Source organism: Ricinus communis, chromosome 1 (genome assembly GCF_019578655.1).
Source record: "Ricinus communis isolate WT05 ecotype wild-type chromosome 1, ASM1957865v1, whole genome shotgun sequence".
In the NCBI taxonomy this organism is placed as follows: Eukaryota; Viridiplantae; Streptophyta; class Magnoliopsida; order Malpighiales; family Euphorbiaceae; genus Ricinus; species Ricinus communis.
In genome coordinates this window covers 19895082-19911370 of record NC_063256.1, presented here as the reverse complement: position 1 = coordinate 19911370, position 16289 = coordinate 19895082, and the positions used below count along the sequence as shown (strand labels likewise).

General features: G+C 33.8%; 3 protein-coding genes across 4 annotated transcripts; 2 read left to right on the top strand and 1 right to left on the bottom strand.

Moving 5' to 3' along the window:
* Positions 1–1634: 1634 nt before the first annotated feature.
* Positions 1635–5087, bottom strand: LOC8271846 (protein transport protein SFT2). Of its 2 annotated transcripts, none has more exons than XM_002532129.4 (4): positions 4667–5087; positions 2456–2723; positions 2207–2311; positions 1635–1886 (listed from the first exon to the last, which is right to left on the bottom strand). In XM_002532129.4, exons 1-4 carry the CDS (start codon positions 4876–4878, stop codon positions 1776–1778), a joined length of 696 nt encoding a protein of 231 aa, XP_002532175.2. In that variant the 5' UTR covers positions 4879–5087; the 3' UTR covers positions 1635–1775. The 2 variants fall into 2 exon arrangements, with proteins under 2 accessions (XP_002532175.2, XP_048236177.1); XM_048380220.1 differs by having other exon boundaries at positions 2456–2812; positions 4667–4805.
* Positions 5088–5134: 47 nt separating this feature from the next.
* LOC8271847 (agamous-like MADS-box protein AGL62) lies at positions 5135–6654 on the top strand. Its single transcript, XM_002532130.2, has 3 exons — positions 5135–5164; positions 5278–6130; positions 6278–6654. The coding sequence occupies exons 1-3, from the start codon at positions 5135–5137 to the stop codon at positions 6601–6603; spliced, it is 1209 nt and encodes a 402-aa protein (XP_002532176.2). The 3' UTR covers positions 6604–6654.
* Positions 6655–12619: 5965 nt separating this feature from the next.
* Positions 12620–15879, top strand: LOC8271848 (heat shock cognate protein 80). Its single transcript, XM_002532131.4, has 3 exons — positions 12620–12885; positions 13565–13706; positions 13810–15879. Exons 1-3 carry the CDS (start codon positions 12763–12765, stop codon positions 15639–15641), a joined length of 2097 nt encoding a protein of 698 aa, XP_002532177.1. The 5' UTR covers positions 12620–12762; the 3' UTR covers positions 15642–15879.
* Positions 15880–16289: the final 410 nt, after the last annotated feature.

Genomic DNA, 16289 nt, shown 5'->3' with positions numbered 1-16289 from the left:
TGAAGCACGAGAATAAGAAAAACTAGGATTAAAGATTGCAGATGAATTTGGGAATTAGGGTATTTGGGGGCATATGAAGCACGATGAATTTGGGAACAAGGATCTTTAATTTAAGATGCCAAATACGCACCGTTTCTGATTTGGCTTTAAAATGTGTTTCTACATGTTTAATTTACCAGAGCTCCGGTAGCCACGTGGAATAAACTTCACCAGAAATCTCATTTATGTATCGGTTTGATAAAATTGATAAGGTCGCGCATGACATTATTACAATTAAAAATACATGATTAAATTAAAAAAAAAACGTCAAAGGTCGAGTACTCTTTTGCAATTAAGCCTTTTTATAAATGTTTAGGTTAACATTTTTACTTATGTATATATTTTATTGTTTATTTATTTAATGAGTGATTTCTTTACCTTCATATCTTTATTAGTTTCAATTATTGTTGTTAGTTGATCATCATATCATTTTAATAATAATACTTGTTATGAAAAAAATTAGGTTGAATGTATTAAAGACACCAACTTTGTTTCAATCTATGCTGGTAGTAGAAATTTTAGTTGCATGATTAATTTGAGTGACTAAAGAAAAAGGACCATCACCATCACATTCATTAAATTTAAACTTAAAGTAAAATAAAAGGATTACTAAGTAATTGCTAGGCTAAATACTATCTTTAGCATATAGTTTTCATACATTATATCATTATATATTTACTTTATAATTTATTTAATTTGCTTTAAAAATATTATTTTCTTAAAAATATTGATTTAGAGTGTTTAGATTTATTTTTATTGTTTTGTGTTGATAATTAATCTTTATAATAAATGGCTTCATAGTTCTTTAAGAAATCGATCTCGTGGTGAACTTACCCTTACTATAGGAAGGGTTCGTGCACTTACATTAAACATATTACTTGCTCTCGGGAAATATCATTTCTAGAATTAAAAAAATTAAATAATAATTTTCTTGAAATAGGATTAAACAATGATATTAAAAATTAAATGATTTGAATGTTTTTATTTCAATCTAACAGCAAGATTCGATAAGTAAATTCGTTATTTCGCTCTCCCTCTCTCTCTCTCTATGTGTGTTCTATATATGCTCCGATTTTAGTGAGAGTGAACTAATGACTGGTAAAGCAATAGTTGAGTGAAGACTTGAATAACTGAAAATTGTAACAATTTGAGTCAAATCTCACTTAAGACCTCACTAATCTGTCAAAGAAAAAAAAAATCATTATCAAATATTGAACCAGATTCTTCACTATAGAAGAAAATCCATCAAAGGATTGCAAAAGCTTCTATTCATGGAACCTCGATAATTACGAGGAAGATGTTGAAAATGATTAAGACTAAATTTAAATTTTGAGAGAAATGGAACGAAAAAAAAATAATATCAGTAAAAGATAATTAGGTGAAACCTGTGAGAGAAGATGAAAGAGCAAAGAACAAGCCAAAAAATTTTACTCAGTGAAAAGCGCGTGCAAGGCACACATGAAATCCTACCAATAAGTGCTTAAAAGTATTAAAATATATAAATTGAGGTATCTCTGAGAGGTTTAAGTTGAAGTTCAGGGAAATTATGGGTTTTCTTGTGCAAGTTTAGGTATCCAATGATGTATTGGGCCAACTTAATTCGGAATAAGAGTTTAATGATTATATATTCTAGTATCAACCAGCTTTATTTTTAATACAAATTCAATTTAACACAAAATATATGGGGAGAGGGAGCGAGATAAAAATTACAAGGCAGCCATAACCTGAAGACACCATCACCCCCCAAAACATCTTGTAACCGATGAGATAAGGGACGACGACAGAAATTTCATCCCAGCAGACCCACCAGGGAAGTAGGAAATGACATAATATGCAAGGGCAAGAACCTACAAAGTTCCATGGAAAACATCAACTTTTGTCATCATATGAGCTAGTTTTATCCTTTTCAATGTGGACAAGGGAGAGGGAGAGGGAGAGGGAGAGGGAGAGGGAGAGGGAGAGAAAGGAAACAGATAAAATTGAGGGAAGAAAACAAGTGTGGACGACTAGTCACACGGCTGCTTTTACTGAGATCAAATGTAAAACAGGACAAATAGCTAAATGGAATGCAGAAAGTGCAAGGGGAATAGCATCTCAAACCAACCATGGATTATAAAATACAATAGAAAATGGAACTAAAATCTGCAAAAGGAATGCATGGAAATACCTGTATTACAGAGAATAGCACAGAAAGAATGTAGCTATGAAGCACCATGGAGACATATATAGTACCCGCCATACTGCCTATGAATCCCAACGTAAAAGGAAGTCTCTGAATAAATATTGAAGGGACAAGCGAAAGAAAATCAAGGTTTAGGTTAGTCATTCATAACTACGTTAAGCGATCAACTGAGAGAATGTGCCATGCATGATGTATATTGCAGAGAGGAAAGCGCGTCAAAATTTCTCATAATACCTCTTTTGAGGTCATGTGAGCAAATTGATTCTTGGGACCCTTGAGTGCCACAAATGATGCAATAATAAAGACACATCCAAGTGTAAAACAAATTGCAAATTTCTGGGGCATCAGCACTATGACTGGTAGGAACAAGGCAAATGCAATGAAGACAAAGAACACTCCAGTTGCCAGAAATAAACCAAAATACATAAGAGCTTTTCCTGAAGGAATATTACTGGTAGCAGACTGGAAACTTCCAGGTATATCCCTGACTCCTTTAGAGACCCTGACCAAGGAACAGAAAGCAACGCGCCAAAAGAGCATTAGTACCTTGTTAGGTTGCTCACCTCACCTGAGTATGCTTTGTTTCCATTGCTGAAATCAGATATAAATTGAAAAGGATAAATATTATCAAGAAAACACTACAACATAACAAAAATTGGAAATAATTGTTTCATACTACAAGAAGAGGAATTCATACTTCAATATTTGCCCTTGATGATCCAGATAACAAGGCACCAAAAACAAATGATAATGATACAGAGTTAGATAGTGCTATACAACACAAATAAATCTACTCAAATTTTTGCAACGAGTAGTTGGATGAGAGAAAAGTGGGCATCTGACCTATCACTTGAAAGGTAGAATTTGAAACTAATTAATTTACTTTAAGATTTTAAATAAACCAATTAAAAAAAACTCAGTCCAAGTCTTTCGTAGAAGATAAGAGTTTTTATAGTCTGTTAGTTTCCTTTCTAAAGAAAATATCAAGATGGCCTAAATGGGCTGATTTAAAAATTCAAAAACTGAGGATATACCATGCTGCACCTATTGAACGTATACCAGAATTCAATGCCACACAAAAGCTAAAACATGCTTATTACCCATGCCAATTGAGATAAGATCACAAGAAATTGCTTCTTAACTAGAAGTTTAGTAAGGAAAATATTGCAAGTTCATGAGGAAAAAGATGCATTGAATATCTTTTGAACCAATACTAAATTGGTAATAAAGCAACTATCAAATTCAATGAATTCTGATGACTGAGCTCTCTACTTAGGCGCTAAATTGTAGGAAATGCATATTGTTATATTGCAGACATAATACATCTATCTCACAAAATGGAAAATTTGGAACTCAGAGAAGAGATAATTCAGCCAGTAATTCAAAGAAAGGATGAGCTAAAGCAACAAATTGGAAAGACTAAACCAAACTTCTTGCATTACATATAATTAACCAAACAGCAATTGAAATCATCACAATGAAAAGGAAATTAAATATTTTATCATAATACTAGCTTCACTGCAGCTTATTATGAGTTTCCTTAATTCATTTGTCTTCAATGGTGCCTTCTAGTAATTTACTTCGCACAATTGCAGTTTACACTAAATATAACCCAAGGAAATCAACATTGTTAAGTTTAAGGAATTGTTGGAGGACAGATAATTATCAATCTGCAGAGTTCTGATGAACTAACAGCATGCATTTTCCCTTTCTTAATAGATAGATAATTAGATACTATTGACCATACAAGGTTCTTTGACCCGTGCAGAATCCTTCAATCCAATCACATCAAGCATTGCTATAACTTAAAAGACAATAAAAGAAAAATTAGCAGATAAGTAAAATTGGGAGAGGACAAAGAACGAGGGAAGAGTTATGATACAAGTATGTTCTTTGTTATCCCAAGAATTGCAGGAAAGAAGTATCTGTTGGAAAGGTCAAGCAGATCTCTATTTTAGAGTACAATCTTTTTTTCACATTCCCACTCACAGGGGAATGAACTATTCTGGACTTCAGCTGTATCATCTTCCATACCTCATATCAATCACTGTTGAGACAAAACCAACATATCGCAACTATCCTATTTACTTGAGATGCTATAAATTTGTTATTTCCTTAAAATAATCCATCCAGTACATGAATTTGTCCCATTGTATCCTATAGTTACACTGCACTAAGCTAATTTATGTTCTTTTGTACCTTATCTCCTCCATTCACAATTATTACCAATCTTCTCAAGATTGAAACGCATCTAAGAAAATGAATTTTAACCTAATTGTGCATTGCCACAATCGAAATGCAAAACCACCCGTTATAATCTAATTGCAATAAGAAAAAAATTATCAAACAAACACCCAAAACCCAGAATCAAAAACACTAACCTACCCAAACCCATAATTGAAACAGCAAATTCTACAAAACCCAGTAGGCAGAAACGACACTTACACATTGAAGGTACCAGAAACGGAGTCGTTTGCGGAGCGAACAACGGCTTCAAGATCGAACCCAATTCCCAATCCAGAGCTCTCATCGGCATCTTGAGATGCTGCGTATGAATTCCAATCCGCAAGTAGAGACGATGACGATTGAGGTTTCTGCTGCTGATCTTCACCACTAGTCCCACTACTAGAAAACCACCCCTGTGCCATTTTCTGCATTTTTCCTTTTAATTTGCTCCCAAACAAACACGCCCTAGCGTTTATGAAATATTTTTACCAACTTCCATACTTTTCTTTAAATATTTGTTTTCACATATAAATTACCAATAATTTTGTGTTAACTAGCCATAAAAAAATGAAATAATTTAATTAAAATAGCTTTAGCTGCAGATACCCGAATTGTAAATCCTCCGAGCTAAAAAGGAAAATTCTGAGTTAATACATTTTGACAAATTTCTTTTAGTGGTAAACCCAAATGGATTATTTAATTATAGGAGTCAATTGGGTTTTATTTTATAATAAATAACTCAGTGAAAGCTAATTAATTACCATTATTGCCTAGTGAAAGCTTTTTGGTTGTGAGTTCTTTTAATGGAATCGCGGTCCCAACTACCGTAGGATTTACCCTGCAGCTATAAATATCCTATTTTGCCCAATTTGTATGTTAAAAAAAAACAAAGAACTGTATTACTGCAGCAGTGGAGAGTGACCCAGTGGGTCTGGTTTTTGCCAAATTTAACACCTACAATGTTCAAACCAAGAAAACGTCCTATGAAGAAGTTAGAATCCCAAAAGCAGAGGTCAGTTAGTTTCACCAAAAGACGCAATGGCTTGTTTAATAAAGCAGCAGAACTGTTCATGCTTTGTGATGCTCAGTTAGCGGTTCTTGTTGCTTCTCCTTGCTCGAAACCTAAACGAAAGGTTTACTCCTTTGGTCATCCTTCGGCTGATGTTGTTCTTGATGCTTTCCTTAATAACTGTGCTCCTGTTCCCGTTGATAATGGAGCTAGACAATCTGCGCTCTCTCTTTTGGGTGAAATCAAGGGTTTGGAGAGCGAAATTAACAGTTTATCGCAAAGGAACGCGAGATTAACGAACGTAGGAGATGGGTTCTCTTCGGCTTTTCAGTATTTTGAAAATTCCAAGTCGATTGAGGAGTTGCAGGCGGTGGTAGATGTCTTGGAGAAGTTGATTGTTGAGGCAAAAAGTAGGGTTAGTAACTCGATTTCTTGGGTTCCAAGTAATGAGAATGGCAATGGATTCTGCACTCTAAATCAACCTGATAATGGTTTTTGTTTTACCAATAATAACATCCCTTCAACTAGCAAAAGCTTTGGTGATGATCTATCCATGTTTCAAGACTCTGCTTCCGGGTACAATTATGATAGTAATAGTGTTCTTCCAGTTGACAACAAAGAGAAAAATTTGTTGGTGGTGCCAGGATCATCACATTCTTGCTTCAATTACAATGGTAATGCATACTAAATACTACTGCTATAGTCTTTGTGGAACATTTAGTGATATAGTTACTCACATAACTAACTGAATTTACTTCGACAGCAAACCCAGAACAGACATTGTTTAATTCTGATGATAGATTTGTGCATGTTTTTTGCAGACAAGGGAAAGGAAAAGTTGGCTGATTGCAACATGATCAGAGACCCTGTAACCAGTTACTTTGGTTGTCTGAATGACTATGGCATTGTTGGTGAGACAAGCAATTCAAGGCTAGATGAGAATTGGAGCTTGACAAATTGCTCTACTTCTCATAATTCTTCTTGCAGCTTATCAGATATGACAGCAAACTATGTGTACAATCAGGCTCCTTTAGACTTCTCTGGTGCAGTTGGGACTCTTGACACTACTCTCCAAGACCTTGCTGCTGCTGCTGATGATGTCTATGGGGATTCAGCCTTCCTTGATGACCTCTGGTCTTATCAGTAATACAGTTAATTCAGTTGTTTCGGTGACATGTTTGGATGGTATTTTTTGAACTTTGCCCTGAGCAATTTTGACAAGTGTAAATCATTCTTCTTTTAGATAGATTTATACGTATATTTGCTTTTAGTTATTAACTTCTCAAAGAATGATACTCTTTTTTCTCTTAAGTATATATTTAACTAGAATCATATTTTATATCACTTGAAACTTATACTATAAATTCTAGCTAGCTCCTAAATTGTGTATGCAACTAATAAGAGAATGACATATATATATATAAAAGTACTTTATAGTTTAATATTGGATGTTAGACACGTACTTCATTATTTAAAACTGATGAATATGTGTTAATTATCTGTCAGTTGAATGTATTGGTATATAGATGAGGATATACATCAAGTCTAAATAAAAAAATTTCTATTTTTAATTGACGAATGACTCTCTCATTTTATAATTTTTATCTTTTTTATTTTGTTCTTTTAAGAGTATAATATTACAAAAGTTTAATTGAAAAAAGAAAACCTAATAAAATTGAAAAAGAACTTAAAAATAAAGGGATTCTAAAGCTCACCCAACTGATTAAAGTATCCTCTTGCTCTATGCTTACTCAAATTAAAACAAAAGGCACATTTCTTCTACTATTACCAAATGAAAAGACAGATTGTATCGAATCAGAATTGAGGTCATCAAGTATTCAAATAACATTTTATTATTATTATTATTATTATTATTATTATTATTATTATACATTTCGAAATTTGTAAAGAAGTTATGTTCACGTTCTATTATCACAGATCCATGCATGTAGCAATGTAAATTCAAAATATCGTTTTGAATTGAAAAACAAATTTCAGATTTACCGTTAATTGGAATAACTATTATTATACGTTTTGAAATTTGGTAAGATTTTCAAAGATTCATGCTTATATTAATAGAAATTTAAATTTTTATATAAATAGTCATTTCTCTGCATATGTTACGTAATTTTTATTATAATTATTTTTAATTTTTAATATTTAAATTAAATTATTTATTTAATTAATACTAAATTAAATATCTAATAGTAATTCAATAATATAATTATTAGTAAGACGAGTTTATAAAATATTATTAAAATATATATGCTAAAACATAGAAGTCTTAATATATAGAATTTAAGTCTTGTATAGTTATTTTTTATAAAAAAGAATTATGCTAAACAATGAGATTTTATATTTTTAACTTTTTATATTTAAATGATTATATAAATATGTTGACTAAAATATTATTATTTTTATCAACTAATAATTCTAATGCTAAAAAATAGCATTTCGGTTAAAATATTATTTTATTTTAAACACAATTGATTCTAAATTAGATTAAATCTTATCCTTTAAATTTTATAAGTAAAGATGACTAGCAATATGTTGCACCCTCTACAATTTTATAATTATAAAAATAATTAATATTTTATAAAAATGATAATATTTCTTATTTTTTTTGCAAACTGTGCTAATTTTTAGCAAGTGTTACTAGTTGCGAAAAAATGAATCATGTTACGAAAAAAATGATTACTTTTGTGAAATTTAATGATTTATGAGAAAATTAATAAATTTATAAAAAATACTAAATGTAATACCCGAAAATTTTTCTTTAATAATGATTATATTAATAATAATTAATAAATGAGTTTTTATTTAAATTAATTTTATTTTATTTTTATTTGGTTTAATTTGAAATGATTTAATAGAAATTTTAATATTAGACAATTAAATGAGTTATTTTTCTATACCCAATTAGTTGGATATTTAAGAAATTAATCAAGTAAATTATTTGAGGAATAAATTATATTTTTAGTTATTTAAATTTTTTCCCAAATGTATATATATATATAAATAAAATTATATATTGGAGAATTATGAAAGAATTTGTAAAGGGTGTTTTTATAAAAGAATTTTGAAAAAATTGGAATTTTAATTAGCTAGTGGTATTTAATTTTAAGTTGAAAAATATTTAGCAAATTGGCTATTTAATTTAATTGTGTGTTAGGACTAAATTGGAAATTTATTTTGAAATAAGGATTAAAAGTATAATTTTATTATTATGGGGTGTTAATAGAAATTTGTAAGTTCGGTATTTTTATAAATAAATATTTCGGTCAGGGGTATGTAATTATGTATTTTCAATAATTCTAATTTGGCCCAAATTAATTAGTTAAGGGCTTAATTGAAAGGCTAAAAAGAAGTTTGGGGGTTAATTAGAAATTTTGCAAGGCGAAATTGTAAGTAATTAAAAGAGTTGAGAGACCAAATTGTAAGGAAGGAAAGTTTGGGGGTCTAATGTCGATATTGGAAGGAAAGAAAGAAGAAAAGGGAGAGAGAAGCGGGGAGAGAGAGGGAGACGTCGGGAAGAGGAAGGAAGAAGGCTGGAGGCGAGTCTTGGGCGCGGTAGCCAGCCGATGGCGTTGGCGAGGCTCCGGTGTCGGAGGCGAAGCGCAAGGAAGGCAGCGACTTCTAGGCATTTTCCGGCCGATCTAGGTGGCCTTGTCGGCTATTTCCGGTGGCAATCGGCTCCTCTCGTCGAAGGCTCTCTTTTGGCAGCAACGGCGACGCCTAGGGCGGCCTTGAGTTGTTAGATCCGGCAAAGTGAAATTTATGGTGGCAGCCGCATTTTCTGGCTTTTCCGGCGAGCTCCGGTGGAGGATGGATGATCGGAGGACGTATCCCGACTCTCCTCAGCTCAAGCTTCGCAATGGCACTGGTTTCGTGGCGATCGGACTCCGTTTACGAATCGACGGTCGAGATCGTTCGTAAATCTCTCAGGATGATCGGGGGTCGGATCGAACAATCGAAAGAAGGGATCGTCATCAGCGCGACGTTTCGAGTCCGATGGTGAGTTCGGATCGTCGATCGGACTCCGGCGGCTTGAGGCGAGTCGACCGAGCGATCGAGCGTCTCGGTAATTTTCTCTGGCCCGTTAATTTTAGAATTCTTGGTTTAATTGTGTGTCTATTGATTGTGTTGTGTATTAGATGATATTTGTGATCTTAAATAATTATTTGTCGGACTGCCTGCCATAGTCGCGTTTTTGTGCTGTGTGGCGGAGTCGGGAAAAATAGTGAAGTTTGGGGACCCGACTCCCGTTGTTTGAATTGTTGGATATTTGAAGTGTTTTTCTAGCAGGTCCTAGACCCATTTTACGGGGGGTAAATATCCGTGTTGTAGAGGAGGTTCTGCCGAATTTTTCGATAGAATTTACCAAATCGGGATTCTTAGACAATCAGTCATAAGAGTCTATACCTAGGATTAATGATTGATTGTTTCAGTGTTTTGATAAATTGTTTTCTGTGATTAGATAATCCGTCTGTTCGGCTCTCTCCAACCGAGGCACCGGAGCAGAGTTAGGAGGTCGCCAAATCTGTGAGTTAAAGTCACTTAATCGTTGCACTATTGTTAAGTCTGAATTTAATATGATATTTTAGAAATTTATGCATAATATGATGATTAGTATCGCAATATAAATAATTGCACGTTGCTTTATCCTAAATTTTTAATCTTTATTTCAATATGTGTTGAATGATTTCATTAGACAATGATATCTATTAAATGTGATGATTGCGTTTTGGGAAATGTAGCTTTCGTAGAACATGCCACATGGTGGGTTACATCAGGACCGCGTGCGCACCGGTAATGATCATGGACAGGTAATAAGATTATTATGAGTTTTGCCCTGGTCGAGCATGACTCTCTGGGCTGATTTGAGTAAATTGCCGGAGGTAAGGTCCCTAGTCGAGCATTGCTCTCTGGGCGCCGGCTTATTTGGAAAATTAAGTGACTGGACTGGAGTTAAGGACCCTGGTCGAGTTTCGCTTTCTGGGCGCCAGTCCTATTGGAATGAGATGCCGGAGTAAAGGTCCTTGGTCGAGCATTGCTCTCTGGGCGCCGACTTATTTGGATACTTAAATGACCAGACTGGAGGTAAGGTCCCTGGTCGAGCATTGCTATTTGGGCGCGAGTCTTATTGGATTAAGAGAGCCAAAAGGCTACTAGAATTTGGGGTTAGGGTTCTACTGAGCCACTCGTCCTGTAAAAGTAAAAATATATTTTTATTTATTTATTTATTTATTATGGTATGATTATAGTATGATTGATATTTATGTGTATGGTTGATATACTGATTCGAATAATCTATATTTTCTGTGAAGAATGCAATAGTCCCCAGATTATTTGATTTTAGCTCACTCTCGAGACTGACAGTTTCCATTTACTGTTTTTCAGATTCGTGATTGTTAGTCTTCCCGCGACTCTTACTCAGTAACCCGACTTCTTCATCATCGGGTGGTGTACTCGATTTGGTATGTTAAATTGTAAAAAAAATTAGATTCTCCGCAGTGGTAATAGTAGAGGTATCAGTGGTAATTTTTTGAGTTTCGGGTCTCGCCTAATTTTTCTAGCAGACCGAAGTAATTAACTATTAAGATTATTTGTGGCTTTAATAATATTAATTTGAGATGAGATTTGATTGAGTTAGTGAGTGTCAGGCTTACTACGGGATTCGGTGGCCTTAAGCCTACTCATTCCCTAGTGCCGGTCACGGGCCCACAGATGGGGTCGTGACACTAAATTTTTCATAATCACGAAATATAATGCTAGATTTCAAAAAACGACAATCTTCTTCATATATTTTTACAAATTATATTAATTTTTCGTAAGTGCTACTAGTTGCGAAAAAATAAATGATATTACAAAAAATTAATTACTTTGCAAAAAATGATTACTTTTATGAAATTTAATGATTTATATAAAAAATTAAAAAATTTATAAATAATAATAATAAATTTTTCATAATCGCAAAATATATTGTTAAATTACGAAAAATGATAATCTTCTTCATATTCCTTTTGCAAATTATACTAATTTCTTATAAGTGTTACTAGTTGCAAAAAAAAAAAAAAATGATGTTATGAAAAAATGATAATTTTTACTAAATTTAATAATTTACGAAAAGATTGACAAATTTATGAAAAATATTAAATTTTTCGTAATCGCGAAATATATTGCTAAATTATGAAAAATGACAATCATTTTCATATATTTTTGTAAATTACACTAATTTTTCATAAATGAAACTAGTTGTGCAAAAATAAATAATATTATAAAAAAATAATAACTTTTACAAAATTTAATGATTTATGAAAAATTGATAAATTTATAAAAAATATTAAATCTTTTCATAATTGTGAAATTTATTGCTGAATTACGAAAAATGACAATTATTTTCATATTTTTTCACAAATTAAACTAATTTTTCTTTTATATATTTTAAAGGTGTATGAATTTTTAAAACTATCTTATGTTATTTTAGTAAATTTCATTTTATTTGGTAACCTGTAATTATAGGTTACCAATTTCTTTTTTTTTTTTTAAATTATAAATATAGTCTTTATTTTATTAGTAGATTAAAATAAAATATGATTATTCTGTTTTAAAATAAAGTAACCATAGAATTCTCTTTAAATGATTATATGAATATATTGACTAATATATTATTCTTTTTATCAACTAATAATTCCAATGCTGAAAAATAGCATGCTGGTCAATAATTTTTTTTTTCAACTAAATAATAGTTACTAACCTTAAAAAATATTATATTTCTAATATTATTTGAAAATATAATTAACAAAATAACTAATAAATTTATAAAGTTTCCCATCTTCTATGATATTAATTAGTAAATGCTTTTTATTTTTTAACAATTACAAAGAAAGACCTGAATTGTTTGGCATTGAAATATAAGAAATCGATTGAGCCAACCAGAAAACCTCCAAAAGAGGGGTCTTACTCTAAAACGCGGTTACACATCCACGTGTGCTTTCTCCAATCGCCTCATTCTCCTGCAGGTAACCCAATCAAAACCCCAATTCAAAAACTCAAATAGTGAAAAAATAAAATAAAAGAAAATAATAAAAGGAAAAGAAAAGTCTTAAAAGAGGGAGGGATATAGAAGGATCTAGAAACCCTAGGAAAGAGGCTCTATATAAACTCCATTTCCTGCTACTTGCTCATCCTCAACCCTCAAACGCCTCTCTTTACCACCGATTCTGCTGCTTTTTCTTCTTTCTTCTTTAGATTTCTAGGTTTGAAGAAGATTGTGATCAATAGTAATCGCTTAAGTTAAAAAAAAATGGCAGATACAGAGACGTTTGCGTTCCAAGCAGAGATCAACCAGTTGTTGAGTTTGATCATCAACACTTTCTACTCCAACAAAGAGATCTTCCTTCGTGAGCTTATCAGCAATGCCTCTGATGTACGTTATCTTCTCTCCAGATCTACTTCTGTTGTTTTATTTTTCTTCTTATTTATTGTTCATATGCATATGTATCCTTGTGATATATGTTGACTCTCGATTACTTTGCCTTTTTGGCATTTAATTCTTAGGATTTGTGTATGGTGTTCTCTTTCGCGTGTAAGAGTAGTTGTATGTGTTTACGGACTGGCTTTTGCTTTTCTTTTGTTTAAAGATATTTTTATTTTTGAATTTTGAGTGAGGACTTAATAGCTGAAAAATGATACTTATTCTTCGGTCTGGTTTTGGAGTTATTAAGCATGTTGGATATTTGAAACCCTAATCTGTGGATGGGAATTTGTTTTAATAAAATCTCCTGTTGTGTCGGTAGATAGAGCTCATTTTAACAAAATTAATTTTTTATGAATCTGGAGTTCCGAAGTTAAAATCTGTATTTGGAATGGTGTTGCACTTCTAATGTGTAGGTAAAGTAATGCAGTAACTGTAAAATAAAGGCAAATAACTGTGTTTCTGAGAGTAGATAAACCTAATGTTGTTTTGGTGATTTTTCTTGTTGGGTTTTATTTGTTTGTTTGTTGGATTAATGGGCTAAGTTAGATTGATTGTGTTTGCTAAAACATTTACTTTTGTAGTAATTATGCACGTTCTTGGCTGGTTGCTGATGTTAGTAATTTTACAGGCATTGGACAAAATTAGATTTGAGAGCTTGACAGATAAAAGCAAGCTAGATGCTCAACCTGAGCTCTTCATTCACATTATTCCTGACAAGACCAACAACACATTGTCCATCATTGACAGTGGTATTGGCATGACCAAGGCTGGTAAGTTTACTTAGTCCTCGTCTTTCTCTTTTAAAATTTTGTTGTTCCTTGTTTGCTTCTTGTTTATTGCATTACTGATGTTCATTTTTTTCTTTTTGGTTAGATTTGGTGAACAATCTTGGTACCATTGCAAGGTCTGGAACCAAAGAGTTTATGGAGGCATTGGCTGCTGGAGCTGATGTGAGCATGATTGGACAGTTTGGTGTTGGTTTCTATTCAGCTTACTTAGTTGCTGAGAAGGTTATTGTGACCAGCAAGCACAATGATGATGAACAGTATGTTTGGGAGTCCCAGGCTGGAGGGTCTTTCACCGTTACCAGAGACTCTGGTGAGAACCTCGGCAGGGGTACAAAAATTACTCTTCACCTTAAGGAGGACCAGCTTGAGTACCTCGAGGAGCGCCGCCTTAAGGATTTGATCAAGAAGCACTCTGAGTTTATCAGCTACCCAATCTCTCTCTGGATTGAGAAAACTACCGAGAAGGAGATTTCTGATGATGAGGATGAGGAAGAGAAGAAGGACGAGGAAGGAAAGGTTGAGGAAGTTGATGAAGAGAAAGAGAAGGAGGAAAAGAAAAAGAAGAAGATTAAGGAGGTGTCCCATGAGTGGTCTTTGGTTAACAAGCAGAAACCCATCTGGATGAGGAAGCCTGAGGAAATCACCAAGGAAGAGTATGCTGCTTTCTACAAGAGCCTTACCAATGATTGGGAAGAGCACTTGGCTGTCAAGCACTTCTCTGTTGAGGGCCAGCTTGAGTTCAAGGCCATCCTATTTGTTCCTAAGAGGGCTCCTTTTGATCTTTTTGACACTAGGAAGAAGCCTAACAACATCAAGCTCTATGTTCGCCGTGTTTTCATCATGGACAACTGTGAGGAGCTAATTCCTGAGTACCTTGGATTTGTCAAGGGTATTGTTGATTCTGAGGATCTTCCTCTTAACATTTCTAGAGAGATGTTGCAACAGAACAAGATCCTGAAGGTTATCCGAAAGAACTTGGTGAAGAAGTGTGTTGAGCTCTTCTTTGAGATTGCAGAAAACAAGGAAGACTACAACAAATTTTATGAGGCATTCTCTAAGAACCTCAAGCTTGGTATCCATGAGGACTCCACCAACAAGACCAAGCTTGCTGAATTGCTCCGATACCACTCCACCAAGAGTGGTGATGAGTTGACCAGTCTCAAGGACTATGTGACCAGGATGAAGGAGGGCCAGAGTGATATCTACTACATCACTGGTGAGAGCAAGAAGGCTGTTGAGAACTCCCCATTCCTTGAGAAGCTAAAGAAGAAGGGTTATGAAGTCCTTTTCATGGTTGATGCTATTGATGAGTATGCTGTTGGTCAGCTGAAGGAGTTTGAGGGTAAGAAACTTGTATCTGCTACTAAGGAAGGTCTAAAGATTGATGAGAGTGAAGATGAGAAGCAAAAGAAGGAGCAACTCAAGGAGAAGTTTGAGGGTCTGTGCAAGGTGATCAAGGATGTCTTGGGAGACAGGGTGGAGAAGGTTGTGGTCTCAGACCGTGTTGTTGATTCCCCCTGCTGTTTGGTCACTGGTGAATATGGCTGGACTGCCAACATGGAAAGGATCATGAGGGCACAAGCTTTGAGAGACAACAGCATGGCTGGTTACATGTCAAGCAAGAAGACCATGGAGATCAACCCTGAGAACCCCATCATGGAGGAACTGAGGAAGAGAGCTGATGCTGACAAGAATGACAAGTCAGTGAAGGATCTTGTCCTGCTGCTATTTGAGACTGCTCTTCTCACATCTGGGTTCAGCCTTGATGACCCCAACACCTTCGGAAACAGGATCCACAGGATGTTGAAGCTTGGATTGAGCATTGATGAGGATGCAGGTGAGGGAGATGGTGACATGCCTCCTCTTGAGGATGCAGAGGTTGATGCTGAGGGAAGCAAGATGGAGGAAGTTGATTAAGCCCTTTGTTCTTTTTCTTTATAACTTAGCTATCTGATGAACATTTTACTTGGTGGTTCCTTTTTTTTTATTTTTTCCTTTTTATGCTGTGGTACTGTTTTAGTGATCATCCTAGATGCTTAATGCCCTATTATGATGAGATAATTTTGAATAGTGTTCATTTGGAACTGCCTTAGATGGTTTTTTTTTTAAACAATATAGTTCTTTTTATGCAGTAAGGTGAACTTGTTTCCCGCTATTGTTCCAAGTCGTATTTCACTTTCATCTTAAATCTTGCTGTCTTCCAGATGGTCTGCTAGTCAAGCTCTTTGTTAATGTTGCTTTTGGTTTGTTATTTGCTTATCCTCAGGAATCTTTATTAAATCCACTTAATTAATTAGAATATGGCTGTTTAAGGAGTTTATTCTGCTTTGCAATTTCTTGTATGAATTGTTTTGTAAAACTCTATCTAAGACTATGTTACTGTTACTAAATTGCAATTGCATCCTGGAAAAAACGAAAACAATAATGTTTAAAAACTAGATAAAATCATCTGGTAAGAAACGTAAGAAAATGACTGTTACTTTTTCCATGAATTACAAAGACAAATCAACTCAGAAAAATGTGAAGCGACGATGATTGGCCTCAGCTAATAAAAAGGGTTTAAAA